This window comes from Triturus cristatus, chromosome 4_1 (assembly GCF_964204655.1).
Source record: "Triturus cristatus chromosome 4_1, aTriCri1.1, whole genome shotgun sequence".
NCBI lineage: Eukaryota > Metazoa > Chordata > Amphibia > Caudata > Salamandridae > Triturus > Triturus cristatus.
This window is the reverse complement of record NC_140585.1, coordinates 1,267,957,851-1,267,983,110: the sequence shown is the minus strand read 5'-3', so window position 1 is coordinate 1,267,983,110 and position 25,260 is coordinate 1,267,957,851. Positions and strand designations below refer to the sequence as shown.

At 42.4% G+C, this 25,260-nt stretch overlaps 1 protein-coding gene across 3 annotated transcripts in view; it reads left to right on the top strand.

The window, feature by feature from the left end:
• Positions 1 to 25,260, top strand: part of LOC146856562 (uncharacterized) — a 511,781-nt gene that overhangs the window by 436,341 nt on the left and 50,180 nt on the right. For all 3 annotated transcript variants that reach the window (XM_085654765.1, XM_085654767.1, XM_085654766.1), the window contains 2 exons: positions 4,352 to 4,424; positions 14,741 to 14,817. In XM_085654765.1, coding sequence (XP_085510891.1) covers positions 4,352 to 4,424; positions 14,741 to 14,817 — 150 coding nt within the window. The remainder of the gene's footprint in view (positions 1 to 4,351; positions 4,425 to 14,740; positions 14,818 to 25,260) is intronic.

Below are 25,260 nucleotides of genomic sequence, written 5' to 3'. Positions count from 1 at the left end.
ATCAGTCACTCCTATGGCAGGCCTTAACAATCCTGGAGGCAGAGTGCTTGGTAACATGTGAGATGGTGCTCTAGCATGAGCTGAGCCTGTCTGCAGCTTTCGGAACCATGTCCTTATAGCTGTTCTATGATATAGCCTACCATATACTCTTAAAGTGCCTTATAATCTTAAACGGTTATGGTAACTATGGTTTGGCTTTATCAAAACATGTCGTGTAAGGTGTCTAACACTTTGGAATAATACCCCCATACCATTTCTGGTGATGAGGATATTATTCCTCCCTTCTAGAGGGAGAGACATGTTAAAATCCTACTTCGCTGTTTAACTCTAACCAAAGCCTCCGCATCACAAAATGGAAGCTGCTGCCACAGACACAAGTCTGACCTCCTGCTGCTGGGAGTGATCCCAGCCAGGGAGGCCTGGACAATAGGTTTCCTGCTTGGGGAGGTGCTAGCGCCTCCCCAGACAGCCTTTAGTGTATTGGGGCAGGGTGGGCTGAAAGGAATGAGACATGCCTGGGGCACACAAGGTGTTCCTTGCATAGTCCAGTTCAAACCGGCGCTGGGGCACTCCAGCCCCAGCTCTGGCGCGAAACTGGACAAAGGGAAGTGGGTGTAACCACCCCCTCCCAGGTCCCACCCATAAGGCGTGACCTAGCAGGTATCCCAGCCCCCCAGATTAGTATAAGAGTGGGAGTTGGGCCTCAAGACTTTAGATTATCCTGAACCTGCAAAACTGAACAGAAACTCTGGACCTTCGACATTCGACGAAAGAAGAAGACTGAAGAATCTCCCTTGTAGCCAAGGAGTGGCTACCCTGTGCAAACAGGCACCATCAAGAGACTACCCTTTGCTTTGCGACCGTTCTACGAGGAACCGACTGCAGAGCCCGACCAGAGCCTTGACTTCCAGACTTCTCCGACCCTCATCCACATCTGCAGCAGAGCTGAGATCCGTGGAGGCGACGAGCGACGTGGGACCGGCTACCTGGAAAAAGTGGCTAGTAACTTACAGCGCAGCTTCTGAGGTACCCTCGAAGTTGTGCACCGAGGATTGAGAAGCCCCAACCCCAAGCACCATCTGCACCGAAGATCAGCCCCCCACACAGTCCTGCGTGGGGCCCTTCAGCATTTTCCTGCTTGCCGCGTCTGTCCGGTTGCTTGCCCGCTGGCTAGTGGCCTCTGTGACGACGCACCCTGAAATCTTCTGCGCTGGTTTGGCTCCTCCAGACTGGCTCCCGCTTCTCTGCAAAGAAAAAGCACCCCAGACCTTCCTGCAAGTCCTTCGTTCTTCGTGGGTTCCGCTTGCCAAGGCTTGGTGAGTCCTAGTCCAACTTCGACGCCGCCGACAGCAAGAGCCTTTGTGGGACAGCTCGCCTCCTGGTCCTGGTCGTCCTCGACGCTTCCTGGTCCTCCTGGCTGCAGCGACAAGCTTCACCTTCACCTGCAAGTCTTCACGACATCGCCTGGTTCCTTCCTGGTTCCACGTGGTCACTGGCTAGTGACCTTGACTCTGTCCCTTCTGCTTGCAGGTTTCTTCTCTTCTTGATCCCAGCCTTGGGATCCACCGGACACTCTTCACTGACTGCCTGTCAGCATCTTTCTTCAGGCATCCATAGGAGTCGACGACGAAAACGACGCATCTTCACCCCTATGCACCCGCAGCCTGTGGGCTAGGTAACTTGGGTACTCCGGTGCTCATCAGGATAGTGACTATCCTAGTGTCTAGTTTTCAAGTCTCAACTTCCTAGCTACTCCGGAAGTGTCCTAAATCTACCGTTTTCTAAACTGTACTATTGCTATTGACTTTTACGCATTACGCGTGAGTGTTTCCACTCTGCACACGAATCCCGTGGGCCTCCCACTTCCTAACTAACGCTAGTGTAGTGTAGCCCCAGCGATTCCCTAGGCCTAGGCCTATTCTATTTCCGTGACAGTGGTTCTTATACCACTTACTTAGTATATGGTTTGCGTGGCCCCTAGGGCCTAACTGTATTACTTACCTGTGTGACTTAATGTATGCATAAATAAGACTGTGTTGTACTTACCTCTAATCTCATAAAGAGTGCTGAGGGTTTGCTTAGAATAAATACACTTTATTTTATATATATATCTGTTGTGGTGTCCTTTCATTTGGTATTCAAGGGATTATATATGGTATCACAGCTGGCTTCACATGCCATTCAGAGTTTAGCCTAAGACTGCTCTTGTCCATGCTACCACTAGGATAGCTGGTCTATAAGGTTGACTTTACAACCAATCACCATAAGGGTATTTGGACTGATATAAGGTGTACACTATAACTAGTGACATCATACATCAGGCCAACTTCTCACATGCTTTATTTCAATTTTCAATGTCAGTAGGTAACTAGCCCGTTCTGCCTCTGTTACAAATATTTTGAATGAAGTGTCTCCCAGTCCTGATTTACGGAGCTGCTATTTGGGGGTACCGTAAGAACAAAGAAATCCAGCTGAAGGAGGACCGATTTTGTAGGAAACTCCTGGGGGTGGGTCCAAACAGTTCCTTTCCTCATTTGTCACCCATGAGGAATTGGGTTTAAATTACGTGGAGGACCAGGTTAAACTGGCTCCATTGATAATATGGATTTCTGTTTGGTTTAATGAAAGCCTGTGGTTCAACAGGACTGCATGGAATGTACGTATGGTCTATAGATACCGTGGTTAAAATACATTAAATCAGTAGCCTGCTCCCTCGATTGCACGGACATTTTTGATAGGCCACACCTCCTTAAAAAGGGTGATCATAGAGTCCTTATGGATTTTTTTTTTTTAAATAAGGCCAATGAGGAAAGGGAAGCTCGGATGCTGACGAAACACTCTACTAAATCCTTTCTGTTGCTGAAATCAGTTAGTGGCCCCGAAATTTGCCTCACTGCAATTACGCACCCCATGGATAGATCCTTACTTACTAAATTTCATTTGGGCACTATCCGCAGGATGATTTGCTTCCCTCAGGGTCATTTTGATCCCCATTCCCTTTTCATTTGTCCTTGTGATGACCATTCCCGCTCAGACTCTAATACATTTGGTCCTATTCTGTAAATACTATGAATTTCTTAGCAGTCTTTATCTATTACCACTCTTAAAAGAGAGAGGCTTCACTCAATTTCTACCTGATTTTTTATTCTTACAACTGCTACAGGACCAGTTGGTGATGACAGCAGTCATCGGCTATTTAAAAGGCGTCTTATACTGGAACAAAATGTGTGCATAGTAATAACGATGTATATGATAGACCGGGGTCCTGTTCTTAAACGGAGTTTGTGTTTATGAACTTTTAGATCGGATTAATTGAACTGCTATGTGTCTAAAAATGGTTTAAAACATTTTAAGTGATCCCTTTTAACATGTTTTTATGTACTCCTTTTTAACATGTGTTTTAACATATTTGTATCTTTTATGATTTATTCTGTATAATCGAATAAAGATTAATATCCATCAATTTCCCGCAGTGTCCTTCAATACAGACATATTCATATCAGCTATACTAACAACTATATTTAACAGTCTAAGAGAAAAAAAAGTACCCTTCTTGAGCATTACCATAAACCTGTGATTAAAAAGGTAAAATATTTCTGCTACCTGTAAGAGTCTCTAAATATCAATCCATCCAAGATCTGTTTTGCCTACCTATTAAATCATGGAAACGCAGAGGTGATATTTTCTGAGCAACCGAATTATAAATAAAATGTCAAATGTTAAAATTTGAAGCATATAGATTTACCAAAGAATATAACGCTCCTTTAAAACTTTCTTTGACCAATAAGCTATCCTTCATACTTGTACGAATCTAATAGTTGACAACTTAATTTTTTTGTATCAAAATAATCATACCTTTATATTTGGAATTAAAAGTGGTATAAACATCAATCCCTAATTAGCCGTCTTTAAGCCCCACCACTTCAAGATCCATTGTTATTTTTGAATAAAGAAAATTCTTTGTCGTCTTAAAGTTCGAAAGTGGTTTTCCTTTTTATCAGTGCAGTACAGCAATTAACATTCTAAGGCATAGCATGTTTTGGTCTGCTATTCAGAAATTTAAGTCCTTTTAAGAATTTTTGGTGAATTTACAGTAGTAAAAAAAAAAAGGCCAGACATTAGACAGACAGGACAAGAATAACTTCTAATGTAATATTTTAGCACACCCAAACAATGCAAATTCAACAATACCTTAAGCAACCACGTATTTATAGTTCCAAGCTTATAAATGATTAGAACTGAATGTTACACTCTAAAAAAAAAATGATTTAGAAAGAAACACAGTTGTGACTAATATTGTAAATATTTCACTTGACATATAACTGCATACTTTAATATTGCTGTTTTGTAGATATGGGTGGTTCATCTTCTCATAATTGCAATAAAAAAACAAGTGAAAATCATGGTCTCCAGAATTATCAAAGGTAAGATTATGTGGAAGTACTTCTCCTTTTGTCAAGAAAAGGTATATTTTCACTGCTCATCATTAGATGAAAGTCTCTGGGCTAGTACCCTGAATAGTTAAATGTAAACATGTTGGATTTTGTATTACTTCAATAGGACTTTAGAGCTAAGTGTTTTGGATCCTGATGGCCTTTGCACTGCTAGCACCTGACCAAGCTAAATAACACTCTAAGTGTTTGCTTGCAGCACACTGGACCGTCTTGTGTCCACTGGTTTCATGGTAATTACCTTATAATTAGGGCTCCCGGTTTCATGGTATTTATTGTTTTGCCATTTTCGTCTGTATTTATCCATATTTCTTTTTTGTCAACTTTATCTGTATTTATCCATTTATGGGTTTTGTGAAAGAAATAAGGCAGAAACTGGTATATTTCCACATTTATTTAACCAATAAATATACAATCATGCTTAAATGCCTGCCAGGTTTCAGTTATATGAACACCTGCAGAAGATAACTCAGTGCACTTATATGAAAATATGCACATTTCAGTATCAGCCTTGTGCATATCTACTGTTCTTTAAGCCACTTTACTAAAATTCATTTTTTTACCCCCTTACCTATCAATGCACACAGCTATTGGCCTGTCAGTCATGGCAAAGTGTAGTTAGAATCACTGAAATAGCACGCAATTTCCGTTTTTATCCACATTTATAAATAAATACAGACAAAAAATAGTTTTCTGTATTTATCTGTAAAAATCACTAAAAACGGAAAACAGGGAGCCTTACTTATAATTAAGAAATGGTGTTCGGCATACAAGTCATCCCCTGTTCCTTAGTTCACCTAGATTTCATGCTTGACTCTGCACTGTACAAGTGAACTAACACCCTCTTTCCTGATGGTTATCACAAACTAGATGGATCGGTTTGTGTCTCCACCGTGATGTTCATTGTGGGGTAAAATCTAAGAAAATGCACAATGTGCAAAAAACATGAGGTTGAAGAAGGTTGAGTGACCGGAATTAGCAAATGATGAAGTAGAGCATGTTTTTTACTGTGGTCTTGGATCAGGTTGTAGAATGTGTACTGATGATATTGTTGAGTTTCATTTTTGCCATTTTATTGAGCATGTCCACATACTACGTTGATCATACTAAGTTCAACAGCAAAATTAAACCATTTTTTTGGGGGGTTTGCCCAACCACACTTGGACAATCAAATTTCTAAAGATGGAATTGTAATTTGCATTCAAATCTGTCACACTGAAGCTAAATGTACATTGACTACTATTCCTAGAGCTCTTTCTACTCTTAAGAGAGGTGCTACAGTGGCCTTTCTGGGGGACATTCTACTGTGTCATCTAGCCACACATTTATGAAATGCTACTGTGTTAGACATTCATGCGTGACAGAAACCACAAGTCAGACAAACTGTTCTTAAAACAAGACATCTCCTCCTATTGCTCACAAGCATGATGGGAAGGTACACTGCACTCCATAACAGTCACCTCGTCGCTGTGAAATTGAAGCGGCCAGGTCTGAACCCATTCCCGTGGCTTGCGGCCTCGCAACATAGTGAGTGCAGCCGAGTGTGTTAATTAAATTAGCTTTTTAGTGGCAGCACGCGATCAGCTGCCTGCGGTGCCCATCGTATAATTAGCTGACGTTCTTCTGTCCTGGGCTGGTTTTACACTTTTGTACCTAGGCAAAACACAGGTCCATCATGAAATAGCTCACTGAAAACACATCTTGACATCTGGTGAAATAGTCAATCTTAGAAAACATGTTTCACCTGTAGTCCATTTGAAAGGTTTTCATGCATACAGTCCCACCGAAGTGGCTCTAGAAAGATGAGCGTTTCAAAAATAATAATCACTAAGCGAGGGTGGCTGTTTTTTATTTTTTTTATTTTTACACAGCATCTAATACGGGCAGGCACATGTTTCCAAACAATCCTACTTTGTAAGTAACAGAGTGGAGTACATAAAGATCGGGTGATTGGACAAGGATCATACAATACTGATAGCGGAGTGACCAACCACGCTTATAACACTGAGGTTTCCAGATACTATGTAGGACAATGTATTCTTTGGGCAAGATATAGAGCTTCTTCTTGCTCAAATGGGTGTAATTTGATATATTTATATATTTCCCTTGTCTTCGGTACTCGATTTCCAGCATGAGAAAGTGTCACTCATATTCCTTGAAATGTCACTCATAATTACACTAAAATTATGAAAATGTCACACATAGCAATCTGAAACCTTGCAGCTATGAGCAACTGTTTTAGGGTATTGGGCACTGTTTTTCAGTCTATGCACACCATGTTTTATACATCCACACATGTTGCAAAGGGAAACGTTACTTACCTGTAACAATCGATTTACAGCTTCTAGCACTGCAGATTCACATGAGCTCTACCTGCTCAAATGTGAGCATACCGTAGTATATCCGGTAATAACATTTTTAATTTTCCTTACCATTACATGTTCTTATTCCAGTTTACAGACATCATAATGCTTTGAATCTTCATGCTAACACTTATCCAAAAGAGAAAAAGAAAACCTGAGGTAGACTGGTGCATTGTGGGCTTCTAGGGGTGGTATCACAAGTCTCCTCGAAACCAATAACCCTTCTTAAAATAAAAACTTGCAAATTCTGAGCTCACCACTAGTTAAAAGTATTGTACACAACATGCATGTCTACAGCACTACGAGCTGCAAAACCTCCAATTGCCCTGCAACCCCAAGAGGCGTCATAAAGAGGTTGTTTAGTATGTTACTCGCCATCACCAAAAAAGTCATGGGACCCATAAAACTGCATTTCAAAGGACTCAGCCTAGGCAGTCTATATATCAAAAATCTTTCTGTATAACTTTTAGGCAACGCATGAATGTGCGTTTGCAAGGTTTGTATTACATGTTAGGAAATAATACAAACCAGGATTGGAAAAGCCAATAGGTCTTGCCTTTGTGAGTTTTATTGGCTTTGTCAATGTTTTGTTTCTATGTTGCAAATGGCTGAAAGTGATGTAAGATAGCTTCATGACACAGCCAGCGTTGTCTGTGTTATAGCTCTTTCTTTTTTCATTTTCAGTTATGCTGCAGTGAAGATAGCACTGCTGTATGATATGGCTAAAAAACATTGACAAAGCCAATAGATCTCAAATAGGCGAGATCGATTGGCTTAGTATGAAATGCCATATGGTAAGTATTAAGTATTTATATAGTGTTTACACTGAAGTGCTAATGTTATAGACTGAAGAAGGCCCATGCCAAGGTGTTAGTGTGTCCAGATTCAGAAGAGGACCATACAAACCTGTGAACATGTGCCATATACATCTGCTGAATGTAACATAAGATGTAGGTAGACCGAAAAGTCCAAAACATTATAGCTTTTATTACAGTGATGCTTTAGGGTAGGTTTCACCTCGGGTGCAATGGCAAAAGACCCAAAAAGCACTCTGGACTGCTTATTTAGTAGTACAATATAGCAATAATTGGTGTTCAGTGTGTTTCCTAGACCTGTTGACTCCTATGCCACTGCACCTGTGGCACCATTCAAATCATTACCCTAGTGCCTGCAAGGTAACTGCACTTCTGACTGCTTGTTTAGTAGTAAAATATAGCAATAATCTGTGTTCAATCGGTTTTCTAGACATTTTGGCCTCTGTGTCATTGCACCTGCTGCACCATTCTGCCATGTATCTCGATTAGGGTTAGCGGGAAACACAGCCATTTTAAATACATACCGGTTTCTCCTAAGTTGCCTTCACTCTTGCCCTCTGACTTATTGCACACATTTGCAACCATGACTGTGTGGATTAGTTTCCATGAAACTTTACATGCTCACAAAATCAACTTTGCAAGTACATTATCATGATTCCTTGAACTTCATGTAAAAGGTCCGTATATGCATTGTGCAGATGTGATTGTTTTAATCCAAGCAGCGACACAGCTGTCTGTAGTACATAAACAAAGGCAGCCTGACTAGAATCTCCGCTCAAGGCAAGGATGCTTCCTGTTACAAATAAACAAGCATTTCCGAGTTAAGGCAGAGGAGCACTTGCTGTCATTTGCGAGGTCAATATATGATGAAACCTGCTCCCAGCTGTTTGCTGATCCCTCCGAGTGATGTCCAACTTGTGACCACAACGGGGACCTGCATTCTTTCATCTTAGATAATGGGGTTGGATTATCCAATGGGGATTCCTGGCAGAGCACATGCATACATCCTAGGCATCTAGGTTAGGGAACACATAGTAGGAGTACGCTACATACATACATTGTTTTAAATGCTTCCTTATATACATTCTTAGCAAGATGGTTGAACTTTCCATTCTGTTCACTGCCCTTGTATTGCTAATCCCTTTAATCTGCTTCTGTCTATTGATCATTGCAGCACATCTATTCTATACAGGAATCACAATGGTTGAATAAATATTGAAAACACCCCACTGTGTATTCCGTGCATATTTCTCTGAGAGAAATAGAGCACGAGTGACTGAGCGAAAAGATCTGTTTCCACTCTCCCGGAGAGAGTCAAGGTTGTCATGTTCTGTGGTTGCCAAAATCATTTGCTACCTGTCTAGGCTTAGGGATGCATATGGGGGCACTGTGAGCTAGCTAATCTCTAGGACAACATATCCTGCAGGGTGCATGGATTCAATCTGGCACCATCCCTGAGTTGCCTAACAAATGCGCAGTTCCGACTGGGAAGTGGGAAACAACATGACAATTCAAATCATGATCCTAGTGCCTGCAAGGTAACTGCACTTGTGACTGTTTATAGTAAATTATAGCAATCATCTGTGTTCAGTGGGTTTCCAAGACCTTTTGGGCCCAGTGCCCCTGTACCACTGCACCTGCTGCACCATTCAAATCGTGAACCTAGTGCCTGCTACGTAACTGCACCTGCGACTGCTTGTTTGTTTTTTTTTCAACCATATTTTATTATTTTTCCAAGATAGAAGCATTGGACATACATTGGTCTTTTCATTGCATGTGGCAACATGCTCTTGTACTTCAGCACGCATTGCTTAACACCCCCTGTAACTAAACAAGCCCTCCTCTCCCCCTTGAGTTGCGCTTATGTGGACGTATGCTGAGCTCTAGAGTCCGTTGGGTTTGTTCAAAGTGCTGCGGTTATGCATCGCACTTGATAGTGCCTATCGGAACTGTTCTAAGTGTGCGTTCCCCTCTCCCTCCCTCTCTTGCGTCGCCGGTCGTGGGGAGTCTGTCTCGTTGTCATCTTGTGCACCGGTCATCAGTTCAGTCAGTAGGTTTTCCCTAGCTCTATCTATTTGGCCAATCCCTCGGCTCGCTTCCCTTAGGAGCAGTCTGCTTTCCGCCCCTGCCCATTTTTCTAGTTCATGTTTCCAGGATACATTCTGCGGTCCCCCCCGGCATCTTCCAATTCCTAGCTATTTCCCTTTTTGCTAGGATGTAGGCCAGGTCTTGGAATTTTCCTGTCACCTTATTTTTGACCGTATGCCGAAACCATCCCAAGAGAAACTGTTACGGAGTGCGCAGGAGCACCTGGTTGATGAGGACACCCACCACCGCCTTATTTCCTTCCAGAAAAGCCGCAGTGTGTTGTAGCTCCAAAACATGTGTATTATGTGGGCCTCCCTCTCTCCACAGCGCAGGCATGCAGCCGTCTCCGTCTTAAAGTATCTTCTAATGCGGGATGGAGTGAGGTACGCTCTATGCAGTACGTAAAAGTTGATTAGTTTAAAGCGCGCGTTTCAGGACACTTTCAATGTGCGTGCCAGGATCTTATCCCACTCCTTGCTACTTGAAGCACCAATGTCTCCGATCAAAAAGCTGCAGAGAATTCAAACATTAGCAGCCAAGCTAGCATTAAAGAGACAGTGTAGGTCCTCTGCGTCCTCATCTCTGAAGGATATCCACTGGCTACCGATTCTGCAGAGAGTACAATTTAAATCACTCTGCATTGTTCATAAAGCAGTACACAGAGTGGGACCTAGATTACTGCAGAGCAAATTCTCCTGGTATGCCCCAGCCAGAAACCTCCGCTCATCATCCGCAAAACTGGTGTGACAGCCAGATTTAAGAAAACCCAGATGGGAGGCAGATCATTTAGCTCTGCAGCCTTGCGTCTGTGGAATAAACTACTGATTGATATCAGACAAACTGAGAATCAGCTGAATTTTAGAAAGAAACTAAAAACATGGCTCTTTCCTAGGGACTAACGTTGCCCAGTCGTAGCTTTATTCCTTTCTGCCCGCATGATTGCAAATTTGCATAGCGTTCGTAGGGTAATCTTAGAGCCAGGATACCCATTGGGTGACAGAGCGCTATACAAATCCTACATGCAATACAATACAATACATCTCTGGAATCTGTTTCCTGATATCCTCTTCCCACAGTAATTGCAAACGCTCTAGCGGCTGTTGCATGTTTCGTCTGATCGCCTTATAAAGGCAGGAAACTGCCTTAATCCTTCCCGCCGATAACGCAACATGTCTGCATCCCGCTAGCCGCTCCGCCCCTCCCACTCCCCAATGTTGCCTGATCCTTCTGGTTAGGGCCCGTGCCACAGGAAGTCACCTACCGGTAGGTTGTACGCCGCCTGAAGCTCTTGGAATGGGAGGAATGTAGCGTCCTGATCTCCCATCACTTTCAGTCCTGCCTCCGCCCAGTCTTCCAACCCCATCCAGTGTTCTCCCTGCAGCAGCCCCCTAAGTGCCGTAATGGGCAGATCCGAGGAGTAGGGAATTTTGGCTCCAACCCTTCTCAGGTACCTCGCCCAGCATCTCACCACCACCTTAATTTCCGCTGTGTCCTCTGACCCATTCCTACGCACCCTCAGCATGATCCTCGCCAGGTCCGGGGTTTCCGGCGCATAGGATACTGCTCCCTCTCCGGGTTGCGGCCCGCCGCCAGCAATTGGATCAGCCAGTACAGCTGGGCAGCTAACCTGCAACTGCTTGTTTAGAAGTAAAATATCACAATAATCAGTGCTCAGTGGGTTTCTTAAATACTTTGCTGCACCTTTGAAATCATGACCCTAATGCCTGCAAGGACACATGAGGAAATAGTTTATATCCAGTAATATGTCTTCCAAAAAAGGCACAGTTGCAGACGGAATACATCATTACTGTGTAGCTAAACATAAACACAACATTTTTCATAAAAAATGGCTTTAAACATATCCTACACTCCAAACAGAGTTGCCACAGATTTCCTAAACAAAGCATTTGCTTTCCACATCAAAGTGAAAACCAAGCATAGTTAAATTGTGTTTGTGTGGCTGGCTCTTACCTGTGAAAAGATCTTATCCTGTACTTGGCATTGAAAGGGCCATAAACCGTGTATATTGGCCAAGATCACCATATGTTAGGCTGACAAATGAGGTTTTGTACTTTGTTCATAATAAGTCAGTTTAACAAATTAAATGGACTCACCAAAGAAAAGGAATTTTGCAAAAAAGTGCAAATGTTATGAGCAGCTGAAGAACAAGATACCTTTTAAGATGGCTTTGTCTAAAATACTTATTTTTTGATAAGGGCACAGGCACGCTCCTTGGAGAAAGTCAGACGAAAGCAATATGAACACCAGGTTCCCACGAAAACACAGCTTGACATTTGACCTCGGTCTTTGAATGACCAGCAAATGTAACAAGATAAGAACAAGACTTAAAGGCTTGTTTATTACAGAAAACTAGTTTGTGGAAGAATACTGTAGACGCAGCTTTAGCATGGGGAGGTGGGAATTCAAAATGCACAGCCTAAAGCAAATGGGAAACCAGAAAAACGTGAGTTACAAACCATAAAGCCAATAGCAAGCCACAGGCGGAATGCATTCTTAGGTAAACTTTCTGAAAGTCCCCAAGATGTCTTAAGCATACCAAACAACTGTGCTTTCTGGTTGGCGGCGACCTAAAAATCACTGTCTGCTGACTGAGGCTGACCCTCCCCAGTGGTTTTGAAGTGTTTTCACTCAAGGACATGATGTTTGGGTCCATACAGATTTTACCTTTAATCTTTTGTTCCTCTAAAAATATTAAAAGGGACTCCTCCACTCTGAATAGTATTTGACACATACTGAGTGTTTTAAAAATGAATTCAGTTTCTTTTTAATACAATACAAATGGTCGTTATTCGTGAAATGGCACATAGGAACATTACTGAAAATGCGCTATTAAAGCAGGGCTCTGGTTGGGGGTAGAAAGCCTCTAAAGCAATGAGCCTGCCTGTAGGTTTCCACTTTGGATGGCTCCTAACTAGTCTTCCAGTGTATATACTACACCAGAGCATGGTCATTGATCTATGTAAACCACTAAATTCATATTGAGAGTTAAGTAAGAGCCGAATAGCTAATGCGTAAGCTGATCCATGGAAAATCCCTTCTGTGAACCATTAACATTGTCATATGTGACAAGACTACGCAAACTTTAACAAATTAAAAAAAGAATTAACTTTTTTTTTTTAGATTTACGGATTAGACGACAATAAGTGGAAATTATCAAAAATTGTTTGTTAAACATGCATTTTAGTCACACAAGTTTTTCAAAGAATTGATTTAAGCCTAGGTTTTCTGGTTAAGCTTTCAATTCGCCCATGCTCATTGGATCAAACGCTCACTACTGAAAATGCAGTAATCTATAGGTGGAGTTTTGAATCCTGGCTAAGCCAACACGGCATTTCATGTTTCCTGAGTGGTAAATTGAGTACACAAACTGAAACTTGATAATAGTTTTTATCACGGTGTTTAAAAATGGCAGAACGCTGATATGACAAACATAAAGTTAGTACCTCGTTCCCCAGAGCAGTTGTCTTTTAAGAGCTAAATTAGTACAAAGTGGCCAATAAAATGTTACGGTAAAAAATATAATACAAATAGTTACTTGACTGTCAGAAAATATGAAAAATGTCTAAAAATGCTTTAGACAACTGGATGTGTGTCCATTACAAAACTACATGGTGTAAAAAATGTATCCGTGGTTTTCATCATAGACCAAAAGTACAAGTAAGAAAAGTGAAGCACTCCATTTACATGTTTATTTCGCTTTCCTTTCCTGACATTGCACATATTATTTCTGAAGCCTTCCAGGCCAACACCTGATTAGATACAATAGAAAATACTGACTTAAGGTTATTCTCAGGTTGTAGGCTGCTAGACATGTTTAAATGTGCTTGCTGTGTATTTTTGAGGCAGAAATTTGAAATAACGAAAAAAACGTAATTTTGGTATAATATATTTGCATGAATGAAGAAGGGATTGACTTTCATGTTTGTAAGTTTAGGGATGCCTAGAATGCATTTCTAATTTGTTTCTCACAAACTTGTCTGAATAGACCCAGAAAACCTCTGACTGGCGAGTATGCGCTCGTGTGCAGTGTTGGGTGGCTGCACAGGGCGGCAGCGAGAGGGAGCTGCTTCGGAACTCTGAACCGTTCAGTCTGCCCTTGACAGCTGACCTTGTCCTCAGGCACACCTCCACTGCTCTCTTACATGGCGAATGTCAGAATCTCTTGCTTCTTTGTTGCCAGGTTGAGCTGCACCCTGCATCTCTGGGCAATTTAAGCAGCTGTTGAAGGCCCCATGGGATTTGTAGTCTTACCAGGCCACCAGGAAGCATCACAGGCATGTGGACTACAACCCCATAAGGCGAGAGTGTCCCCACTCTATACGAAGTGCAAACCTTGCTAGTATTCTCTGTCAAGACATGGCAAGTGCGGTTTGGTTTGCCTCTCACTGTCCTAGACTTTAGGTCTGTAGGCTGGGTTTAGACTACGATCCACTAAATGAGAATGAGGGCCATTCCTTTAGCATTTATTGAAATGCTCAAACCCTGTTGTTTGGGGCAAGTTCCCATTGCTGTCAGATTTCATCAACCTTCCACTTGCCCACTTACTGGAACCTCCTTTCCTCTCTGGTTCAATCGTGTCTACACCTACTCTTTCCTTTACCATCCCTGCTTCCTAACTCCCTGCTAACCAGATAGCTACGGCTATGTACCCACAAAACACTATTTTACTGTATGGGTGTATACCAGTGCTTTGTTAAACTTCTCAGCCACAAGGTTGTTCCTCATTTGGTCTATCTAATCTCTCCTTTCCTTTCTCATGGTTTCTCTAGTCCAATCTCTCTGTAACCCCGCAGCCTTTTGTAGAGACTCAAGGGCGGCATGAAGTGCTACACAAATGTACAAATGACTATGATAATGCCTGATGGTCCCCTTCAACTTCTATTGTCAAAATCTTTCATTGGAAACACAAACTCAGACCCTCTGACTTTTCGAGTACTCGTTTAACTGTTCAGTGTCCATGTTTGTAAAAATATATCCCATTGTACATGCTTTATTTTGCTAGATCTACAAGAATGGAACAAAAGTCAAACGGTAGAATAAGCCCTACGTGGGACCAGAAACCCAGCCCCTGGAAAACTAGTAAGTATTTTTGAACTATTCATAGGGATTTGACTACAAATGGATTGAGTATGTATTTATTAACTAGCAGCATAATAAATTTGATCACAAATGTTGTAGAAGGTGATAACCGTGCATCGGATGTTAGACAAATTGTTTCGTTTACATATACCAAACGAGGCATCAAGGTAAGGTGAAAAAGGTGTTTTTGTACTTTAGAACACAAATGGATGCATTTGTATTACACTGAACTAGGGTTGATTAGCAGTTAGGCTGTCTTCAAATCATAGGAGATGGTAGTTTAGGGTTGCTATAAACTACAAGTGAGGGGAAATCCTGTATATCAATTGTCAATGCACACCGGTTGAGGGGTCATGAAAGTAAGAGAAATTAACCCGGATGCAGCAGTTATCTTTGCTTAACATTAGTTCATTTTGAAGGGTGAACGTATTCTATGCATTATGCTACCATCTAGTGTCCAGGTACAGAAATAATCTTCAAAGTAAGCAGAGTTATCTGTACCACTGACCAATGCTGGAGTCAATATGAGTCACTATGATGTCGACCACACGCACGCAATATCCCAGTATGTAAATCTTCATTTTCTTTTTTTTATTGACTGTAAGTTTGGAAAAGAGACTGGACTCTGTACATTGAAATGTTTTAAGTGACCAAGAGCACAGCAAGGTCAGTATAGCATACCTCATAAAGAAATAGGCCATCAGTCACAAGATTCATCTCCTTGAACAATACATACCAGGAGTGAACAACTCACTAGCAGACCTACTAAGCAGGACACAGTAACAAGTCCACGAATGGGAGGTTCGCACTCAAGTCCTACAAACATAATCTTTCAACAGTCTTCCAACAGTGGGGAACACCAATAATAGATTTTTTCGCAACAGCATAAAATGCAGAATGACTAAACTTCACATCCAGACACCCACGATCCAAAGGCAATGCTCTTTTGGATGAACTGGTCAGGGATATTTGCATATGCTTTTCCACATCTTCCACTCATTTCTTATCTGGTGAGGAAACTCAGACAAACATCAATGAAAATGATCCTCATAGCTCCAACATGAGCCCACCAACCATGGTACACAACACTATTGGAGCTGTCCCTAGTACATCACGAGAAGCTTCCAAACATTCCAGATCTTCTAACTTGCAGCAAGGGCAGAGTCTGGGACATTAACGCACAACAACTCAACCTTGCAATCTGGCTCCTGAGGTCATATAATTTGCGCACTTGTGATTACTACCAGAATGTATGGAGATTCTAAAGGAAGCCAGAAGGCCAACAACAAGGGCGGGTTATGCAGCAAAATGGAAATGTTCTGTCCACTATTGTTCTGTGCAGAATATAAACCATTGCACTTCATCTGAACAACAACTGGTATGTTACTCATTACATCTTAAAAAAATAACATCTGGCGTATACCTCCATAGAACTGCATTTAGCAGTAATTTCAGCATATCTGCAAAACAGAATACATCTTTTTCATGCACCAGTACTAAAGGCTTTCATGGAGGGCTTCAAAAGAGTGATTCCACCAGGTACACCTCCTGTACCATCATGGAACCTAAAATCGTGTTAACAAGATTAATTTCCACATCATTTAAACAAATGCAGGAATGCAAATTGCAGTTTCTAACATGGAAAGTGTTTTTCCTCGTCGCAATTACATCGCTAAGAAGAGGAACCTTATTTTTAGGTTTCCCAAGACCAAGATTGACTACGCACAAACCCAAAGTTTCTGCCATAAGTTGTTTCCCCTTTCCACTTAAATCGGACTCTAGATTTGTTTTCCTTCCCAAAACCAGACACTACTACAGAAAGGGAACTACATACACTGGATGTTAAGAGCCTCTATGTACTATGTGGAAAGAACCAAATAATTTTGAAAAACCCAAATAGTTGTAGCTTTTTCAAACCTAAGGAAGGGTAATGTCATCTCAAAAGCAGGAATTGCTAGGTGGATTGTTAAATGAATACAAATGTGCTACATCAAAGCAAAATGAATACTACCCACAAAGCCAAAGCTCACTCCACAAGGAAAAGGGGAGCACCACTGGCCTTCTTAGAAAATATCCCGCTAACAGACATTTTTGAAGCGGCTATATGGACAAACCCATGCACATTTACAAAACACTATTGTGTGGGTGTACATGCCATACAACAAGTTCTAGTGGGACAAACAGTTCTACACACATTATTTCAAGCCAATACAGTAACTGAGTCTTACAGCCACCACAAGAGGAGTACTGCTTTACAGTCTATATATAGCATGTGCATCTGTAGCCAACACATGCTACAAATGCAGTATGTTACTTACCCTGTAAGCATCTGTTCGCAACATGTAGTGCTGCAGATTCACATGCGCCCTCTCCGTCTCCCTGGCAGATATTAGATGCTGTCAAATGCACTGACAAATCTAACCATGTGCAACATCAAACTAACTTTGCAGAATATATCCTTGCTTCCAGCATGACAGGTAAAAAACCTTACGATCTAACAAAGGAGCCACGGAACATGTGCATTGCCTTGAGGAGGACGAGATACGACGCATGACGTTGACCATAACCTACTTCCTTGAGAAAAACAAATTGCAAAGGCTAGGCCCAACACCAGATGGTAGGAGTGTGCATAGCATGTGAATCTGCACCACTACAAGCTATGAATTGGTGCTTTCAGGGTAAGTAACATAATCCTTTCTCTGGGTCACTTAGATGCAATATTATAAATTAGATTATGGAAAATTTTCCCTTAATATGTTGTCCAAATTGTCCTAGTAAACTTTCTGCTGTTGACAGTCCCAGATGTGGCCATAGGTTTGAGGATTGTGTACCCTTCCTTGTTGAAACCAAAAACCATATAAATAGGTAGAGGCAACTTTGTTTATTATTCTGTCCCTAAAGGCAACAACAGGTATTTCTCAAATACATCAGCCTCCTATGGGTTTCTGTGAGGATAAGGGTTTAGATAGCATTCGGTGTACTGGGGAGGATTGGGGAAGCAATTTTTTGAATCTGATGTTGAGGAAATTTAGAAGTACCTTATTTTGTTCATGAAGATATTTCAACAAAGTCAAAACCTAAAAAAGCTTGAGCAGGACTTTCCTTCGGAGCTAAAGAAAACAAGCATTGGCATAGCCAATAGGTCTCGCTTTTGGGAACTTGTAAGTATTTAGTTTTGCAGCACAATATCCTTGGTGCAACAACATCAACTGTTGCATGGTTAAACACTTATAAGGTCCCAAAGGCGAGACCTATTGGCTATGCCAATGCTTGTTTTCCAGTAGGTCATTGACGTTTACAGAGTATGTGACTTACTACAGTGACGTTAAGCTCATAATGCCCCTAAACATGACTTTCATTATGAGTATCTTTTATTACATGAGAGCTCCAGAGATAGTGCTAGCCAGAGGATGAGGACTCACCCAAATTTTGGTAGACGACCGATTTACCGATCGAGAAATGTCCCCCCCGCCCTCTCCATTTTTCCCCCATGAAGGGAGTCGTCGACTTTGAAGAGAATTAAATATTGGAGGGTGCTTCCCTCATTTATTTTTCTAGTTTATTTTTTTGTATAAGCATTGTTGAACATCTACCTCAATTGCCAGCAAATGTTTCTTTAAGCAACCGTGCCACCCAGGAGACCATAAGCCTGAAGACTATTAATACTCTCCGCTCTCTGCGAATATCTTTCTATAGTGACCTCTTGCTCTGCTGAGAGTAATGGGAAGGGGCAGAAACAGAGAAAGGGTAGAAAGGTCCAGAAAACAGTATAGTCAGAGAGGTAAACAAAGTAGAGAGAGAAGAGTGGTAGAGCTAGAGATAAGGTACAGAGATAGGTGAAGCAAGGAGACCAGGTAAAGAGAGAAAGTTGAGGTAGGCATTAAGAAAGTTACAGAGAGGTAGAACGGAGAAGAGATGCATAAAGAAACAGGCATACAGCGATGGGTAAGGCTTTAGAGTAAGGTAGTGATAGCTAATGATAGGGAAATCACATGTATAGAGAGGGGTGTAGTACACAGCGTGGTGAAGTAAAGGCAGAGGTAACTTAAAAGGAGGGATAGGTTAGAAAAAAGTGGAAGTATGGAGGGCTAATGATGATCAGGAAGACAGGTGAAGTACTGGGAGACGCATGGTGGGAGGCAAGTTAGTGAGGGCGTGGCAAGGTAGGCAAAAGAGCAAATAAGACATGAGATATAGAACGGGGAGTAATGAGTAGAAAGAGAAGAGATGTAGAAAGAAAAGAGGTAAGGTAGAAAGATTGATGTGATGTAAAGAAAGAGGCAATGTTGATACAGTGATGAGAGGAACATAGGTAGAAAGAAAGATGAGAAAGAAAGAAAGGGGGAGATAGAGATGATGACTTATAATAAAGGAGATAGAGGGAGAGAAAAGAGAGAGGACCTATTGTTTTTTGTTTAACAAACTTTTATTGGTTTTCCGAAAAAGCCATACAAACAGCCCCATGGGCACCATAGGAAAATAGCTGGGAGGGGGACATGTATTACAATTACATACATTAGTATTCTTGCGTTAGAGGACCTATTGTAAGAAAAAGATGGGGAGGCAGATAAAGTGTGATGGAAAGAAAAGATCTAGGTGAGTTAGAGGGCACAGAAGTAGAAAAGAGCGAGTTGGAGAGACAAGGTAGTGATTGAATGGTGAGGTAATGTGAGTGGTTAAGAAGCAAGAGAGAAAGGTCGGAGAGCGAGAGAGAGATGAGGTTCTGAGAGATAGTCGAAGTAGAGAGTGGTGGGTAGAGAGAGATGAGTTCTGGGGAAATGGAGATTGTTCCGTAGAATAAGACAAAGACGAGGCCAACACAGAGGTGAAGTAGACAAGGCTAGATACAAGGAGGGGAGACAGAACAGTGTGTTCTAGATTAATGGAACTGTAGAGACGGTTGAGGTACAGAGAAAAATTGAGCAGCAGAGGTAGGTTGTATAATAAAACCCCGCAGGCATTTACCCCACACGCCTTTACAACACAGTCAATCCCCCATGTGCGATGTTACAGCGTGTTACTTTACCATGCACGTCATTACAACGAATTGCTTTAGGGGGCGCTAGACTTTGCAATAGTACAAATTACTATTCCAACTCCAGTCTACGCAACAGTAGGGAAGGTCTTGGACTTAAAAATCCAACACCAGTTCAATAACTCGCCCCTACAGCAAGTCGTTGTAACGACTTGCGTGGTAAAGTAACATGTGGTATTGTCGCATGCGGGGTACTGACTTCGTTGTAAAGGCTTGTTGTTGTAAAGACTATGGGGTAACGTATGTTTCCCATAGAGGTAAGCCAGAGAGTCGTGGCCAGGCCAGGGAGGTAATCAGATACAGTTAGAGAGAGGTGTGGTAGAGAGAGGCCTACCGAAAGAGAGGTGAGGGAGACAGGGGTGACGTACACGGAGATCTAGAGATCGGCAGAGTGAAAGGGAGACAGAGAAAGAAATAGGCGGCTAGGTAGAAGATGTGAGGTGAAGGAAGGAGAGAGACATCCGAGAAAGACTACAGTGAAAAAGAGAGGGAGAGTGTGCTAGAGAGATGTGACACTAGTAGACAGACGGGGGTATTAGAGAAGTGCGGTAGAGAGAAGTGATTCATGAGGTGAGATGAGAAACAAAAAGATAGAGAACAAAATGAAGTAGGGAAAGGTAATGTAGAGACAGAATAAGAGAAGTTAAGAGAGAAAGAGGGCTAGTGATAGGTTGAGAGAGAGAAAGAGATGCCTGCCTTTCCTGATAACTATTAGTAGGTCGCCAAGGAAAGTGGGGGCCCTGGGCAGTTGCTCACTTTGCCCATACTTTAAAATTGATGTAGGTTTAACCACGGTTGAAATGCATAATTCACTTGAACGTGAGATTAAAGGTCACATACACATGAGATTAAAGGTCAAGTTTCCACTGGGTGATAATTTACAGGAAGCGCGGTTTTGAGGTTTTACGTTATCTAGAAATGTTCATTTAAGGTAGTAATTTGGACAGTCTATTTGGGATCGTGGGAACGAGGCAGAGATGCAGGTCCAAATCATGCAGGAGCAGATAATTTATGAGTCCGGAAATTGCAAATTATGGCATAGCTTTGGTTACCCATTCTCTAGTAATAAAGACAGTTTAAGAAACCGAGAAGCTGATACAAAACTTACTTTGACATAATTTATACTGATATTTCTTAAGAGAGATAGATACTCATTCTGCTAATATCCACGACTAATGACATTCTTATGCACATAGGTACAGAACACAATTTAATGAAGTCTCTACCGTCTCCAATAAAATTGTTCCTGAAAGTCATATACAATGTTGCAACCGACAGAACGCAAGCATACATATATAAACTTATTGTAGTCAAAGATGCACATCTTTCATTCTGAAAATCGTGGTTTTGTTTTAAAAGCGAGTCTTACTCATCTCACTGCCTGTTATTCACTACCCGTATTGTGGGCTTCTGGAAGCACCCTCTTCTATCAAGAACAAGACCGCAAAAGTGAAAGCAGGGGTGCGCACCCGCCGGCAAACACGCGAGTGGTGCGCACACAGCAGCTCCAAAAGTGAAAGTAATCACGCTCCAGATGGCGCCTTGGGCGCTGAAAGCTGGCAGCTGTGCACGTTCACGCACGCTTGAGGCCAGTAAAAGCCGGTGGGTAGCACTTTGAAAACCCACTTACTAAATGTCTTGCAGAGCAGCGCATGCGCTGGCTCAGGCGAGACCTAAAAAGACTCTTTGACATCTTTTTGGTCTATACTGAAACACTTGCAAAGAGAAGCCAATTAAGTTCATTAAAACTTCTAAGCTTAATTAGGAATGAAAGTTGGATTTGTAGAAAAACTAAACCTAAGGCAGCACAAAAAAGACCTTGGAGGAAGCAGATTCAGAAACTTAGGAAGATAAGAGCAGACCAGGTGCAACCTCTCATGTTGTAGAAACAACAAGAGAGAGGGTTGAGCTACACTCTTAGTCCCCCGGATTCAATGAAAAAACAACAAAAGAGTGTGATGATGGGGAGAAAATCAACCGGTCGGTGATTCTCCTAAATATCGGACTAAAGTGCCAGTGAGACCAAATCAATCTGATGTTAAAGTAAAACCCTCACTCACCAACATAGTTGGTGACATGCTTCATCATGGGGTTTAGCCAGGGGTGCCTTTTGCACCTCCGGTGTGCTTCAACGCTTATGTTAGGGCGGAGCAACAAATTCAGACTAAAGGGGGTGAAGTGTTTAGTGAGTGAAAATCAAGAAAAAAATAGTTAAAAGTCATGTATCGTCTGCCAGAACATTTTAATAGTGGCGAGACATGAACAGATTAAAAGATAATCAAGGATAATAACTCCTGACTTTAAATTGGTCGGGCTAATCCTATAGATGATCAAGTGGTCGACATGTTTCAGCTTGTCAATGTGTTTCACTAAGCTTTCATCAGGACCTAATCATGCAAAGCACCTTGGCGGTATAAACACGCTAAGGCTTACCCTAACCTCAGGTGTAAGGAACCGATACACTCACGGTTACAGTAGAGGTCTTCCACTATTCTGAAGGAAACCTTGTGTATGTATATGAAGAAAAAGGAATGCTCCTTGGGCAAGAAGGCGGTTTGCGGGACTACAGAACAAATCGTCCAAGTCCTCAGCCAGGTAATTTCACCTAAAAAGACCGCCGAGCCCGGCAACTTCTCATGTGACAGAACAGACCAAGTACCAGTACACACAAGGAGATGACAAGTCAAGATTTAAGATCAGGCACAGGATATAAATGCACAAACCTATCGAAGATGAGAGCATATGGGAAAACAATGGGAGTAATTCCCAGAGGAAGAAATCAAGGTATACCACCTCGGAGAATCACCTCGGATGATCTTGCTATATTTCAGGATTCAGGTAAAAGCGTGTAAGACAGATATGGGATACAATCAGAAGAGGCTCCTGGAAACCCTAAACCCTTTCCAAAGGAAAATCATTTTCTACATAAGAAGCCACGCATTTTGCTGCACAGCAAGGGAGTCATCAAAAATCCAGTTACATACAGAGCTTTGACTCAAAGAATTTAATAAAATGGCTACCATCTTCAAGGATCCTTTATGCTTTATACATGTGGAAGCAGACTCCGTTTGGCTAGAAAGAGATCCAATGGACTTCCTGTAGAGAGTAAAAGACTGGTTAACGTTAGGAAGAAAATTGAGTGAGCAACAGCTACATAGTAGCATTTTACCAAATCCTTCGCATCATTAAGTTGTTATGGTCATCAGCAGTGGGAAGAAATGGAAAATTTAGGGCAACTCCAGGCTGAAAAATACAAAACAAAGACAGATTGTCATGGAAGAATGTAAAACTATGTTAAAGGCATGCACGGCTGTAGATGCCCAGGCTGTGTATACTCCTGCCATCTAGTGTTTGGCCTGGATGTGTGCAAGTTGGTTTTCTCCAAAGAATTATTCTCAAATCACGGGGTATGTGACTCCGCCTCTTGCTTGTAATGCTTATTGTAATTGGTTACATTCTTAGATTGTATTCTGTCCGACGTCTGGTTCGGACATGTGTTCCCGTGCTCCGGATCAATGCCGTCACTGCGTTCGGTCATGGTTCATCTTCCTCTGCTGATATTGTCTTCAATTGCATTCCCTTTCTTTTGTATTGGTCAACGCTTGCCGCTTCGTCCGGGGCTGACCTCCGGTAGACTTCGGCCCCTAGTGGGGATCACCCTTCATGTCCTTTTCCCTTCCTCTTGCTCTGTCTCACCATGTCCTGCCTATGATGGAAGGGATGCCCTTTTGATACTGTCATCTGTACCGTGTGAAATGCCCTTGGGCCGACCTTCACCAGGTCCGTAATCTTTGCTTATCACCTGAGCACAAGAAGGCCTTTGATGCCTGATTATCGTTCTGGTCGAAATAGACTTTTTGAGACCACCAGGCCCATGAACTCCAAATGTTGCGCAAGGGCTGTAAAGACACCCCGGACATCTTAGACACCCAGGACCTTAGAGGAATATCACCCGGAGCAGTCTGACACCAGCAAGGAGGTTTTCTTGCCTGATGCCAGCTCTGGCTCCGACCTCCAGCTCCTCTTTCCCCTTGACACCCCCAGCTTATGTTTGGTATATAAGAAGATCCTGAAGCTGTCCATTCAGCGTCGCCCACTTCCGACTTGTCAGACTTGACCTTTGGATCCAAAACGGAGTGTGTCTAAACCAGATAAACCCGTAGGAGAGGACACAACCTGGTATCTAAGGTTAGGCTCATTCCAACATCACTATTCGATGCACTTTAGGTGCCTGCTGACACAGCCGCTCCGGGCATCAACTCCTGTGTTTTCATCTACAGACGCACCTGGCTCTGTGTCTCCAGCTTCAAGTCGGACATTCAACATCTCCTCAAGCTGCTCTTTGATGGGGAGTATCTCTTTGGGCCCCAGGTTGATAAGATGTTAGAGAAGAAAAAGACACAAAAACAGCAAAGACTATGGGTGTCTTACAAACACCCACCCCTTGCAGGTCCTATTGCCTTTCGGCTTACCGTGGAGGATTCAAAACACCCTCCCATAAAGCCTCCATGTCCTTTCAGCATCAGCCTGCCCAGCAAACCTCAACAAAAGGCTACTTCAGAGGTGCCTACTGTGGTACCCACGCCAAAGCTAGATGCAAAGGTGGCTCCCCAAAAGGGGCAGCCTCAACCAAGCAATGATTTGCCACTTCTGACCCCCCCATGACCATATAACACCTGTCAGGGGGGATGACTTCAGATGTTCTTCCCCACCTAGCAACACATCACCTCAACCCAGTGGGTATTAGATATCATTCAACAATGTTGCTGTCTAGAGCTCACAGCCACGGGAAACGACCACTACAACGCGGCCGTTCCCACGCATGCCCTTAACCACACATGCATTAAAACGCATGCATGGTTACCACGCATAGCCTTTACCACTCATACCTTTACTACGAGATACGCAGTAAAGACATGTGTGCTAAAGGTACAAGCTCTCGTTAGATTAATAGCTCGCAAACATTTGGGAATGTAACTCCTAATTTAAAAATGAACATTAAAAAGAATTTGGAAAAAAAAAAAACGCACCGGTAACGGAAGATTCACAAAACATTGATTGATGGGAGATGTGGAGGCAATCGGCATCGTTGGAGGAATGGGAAAGACACTTCCGCTTCCTCTTTACGACGTAAAACGCACGTCGGAAGAGCTTGGAGAGGAGAGGTCGTGGAGCGATAAGGGGGATTTTAGTTTAAAAAAAATAGTCCCGCAGAGGTAAATTATTTGGGTTCAGGACAGGAGCGGGGTATTTGATAGAAGGGTTTGTGGGTGGGGAAATCGCGCAGGGAGAGATTTAAAAGGGTTAAGGGCAGGGGTTTTTCTTAGAAGGAATCGGGGAGGGGGGTCGCACAGGGATACAGGGGAGAGGTATTATAAAAAAAAATATGGGAGGGGAAAGGGCGCAAG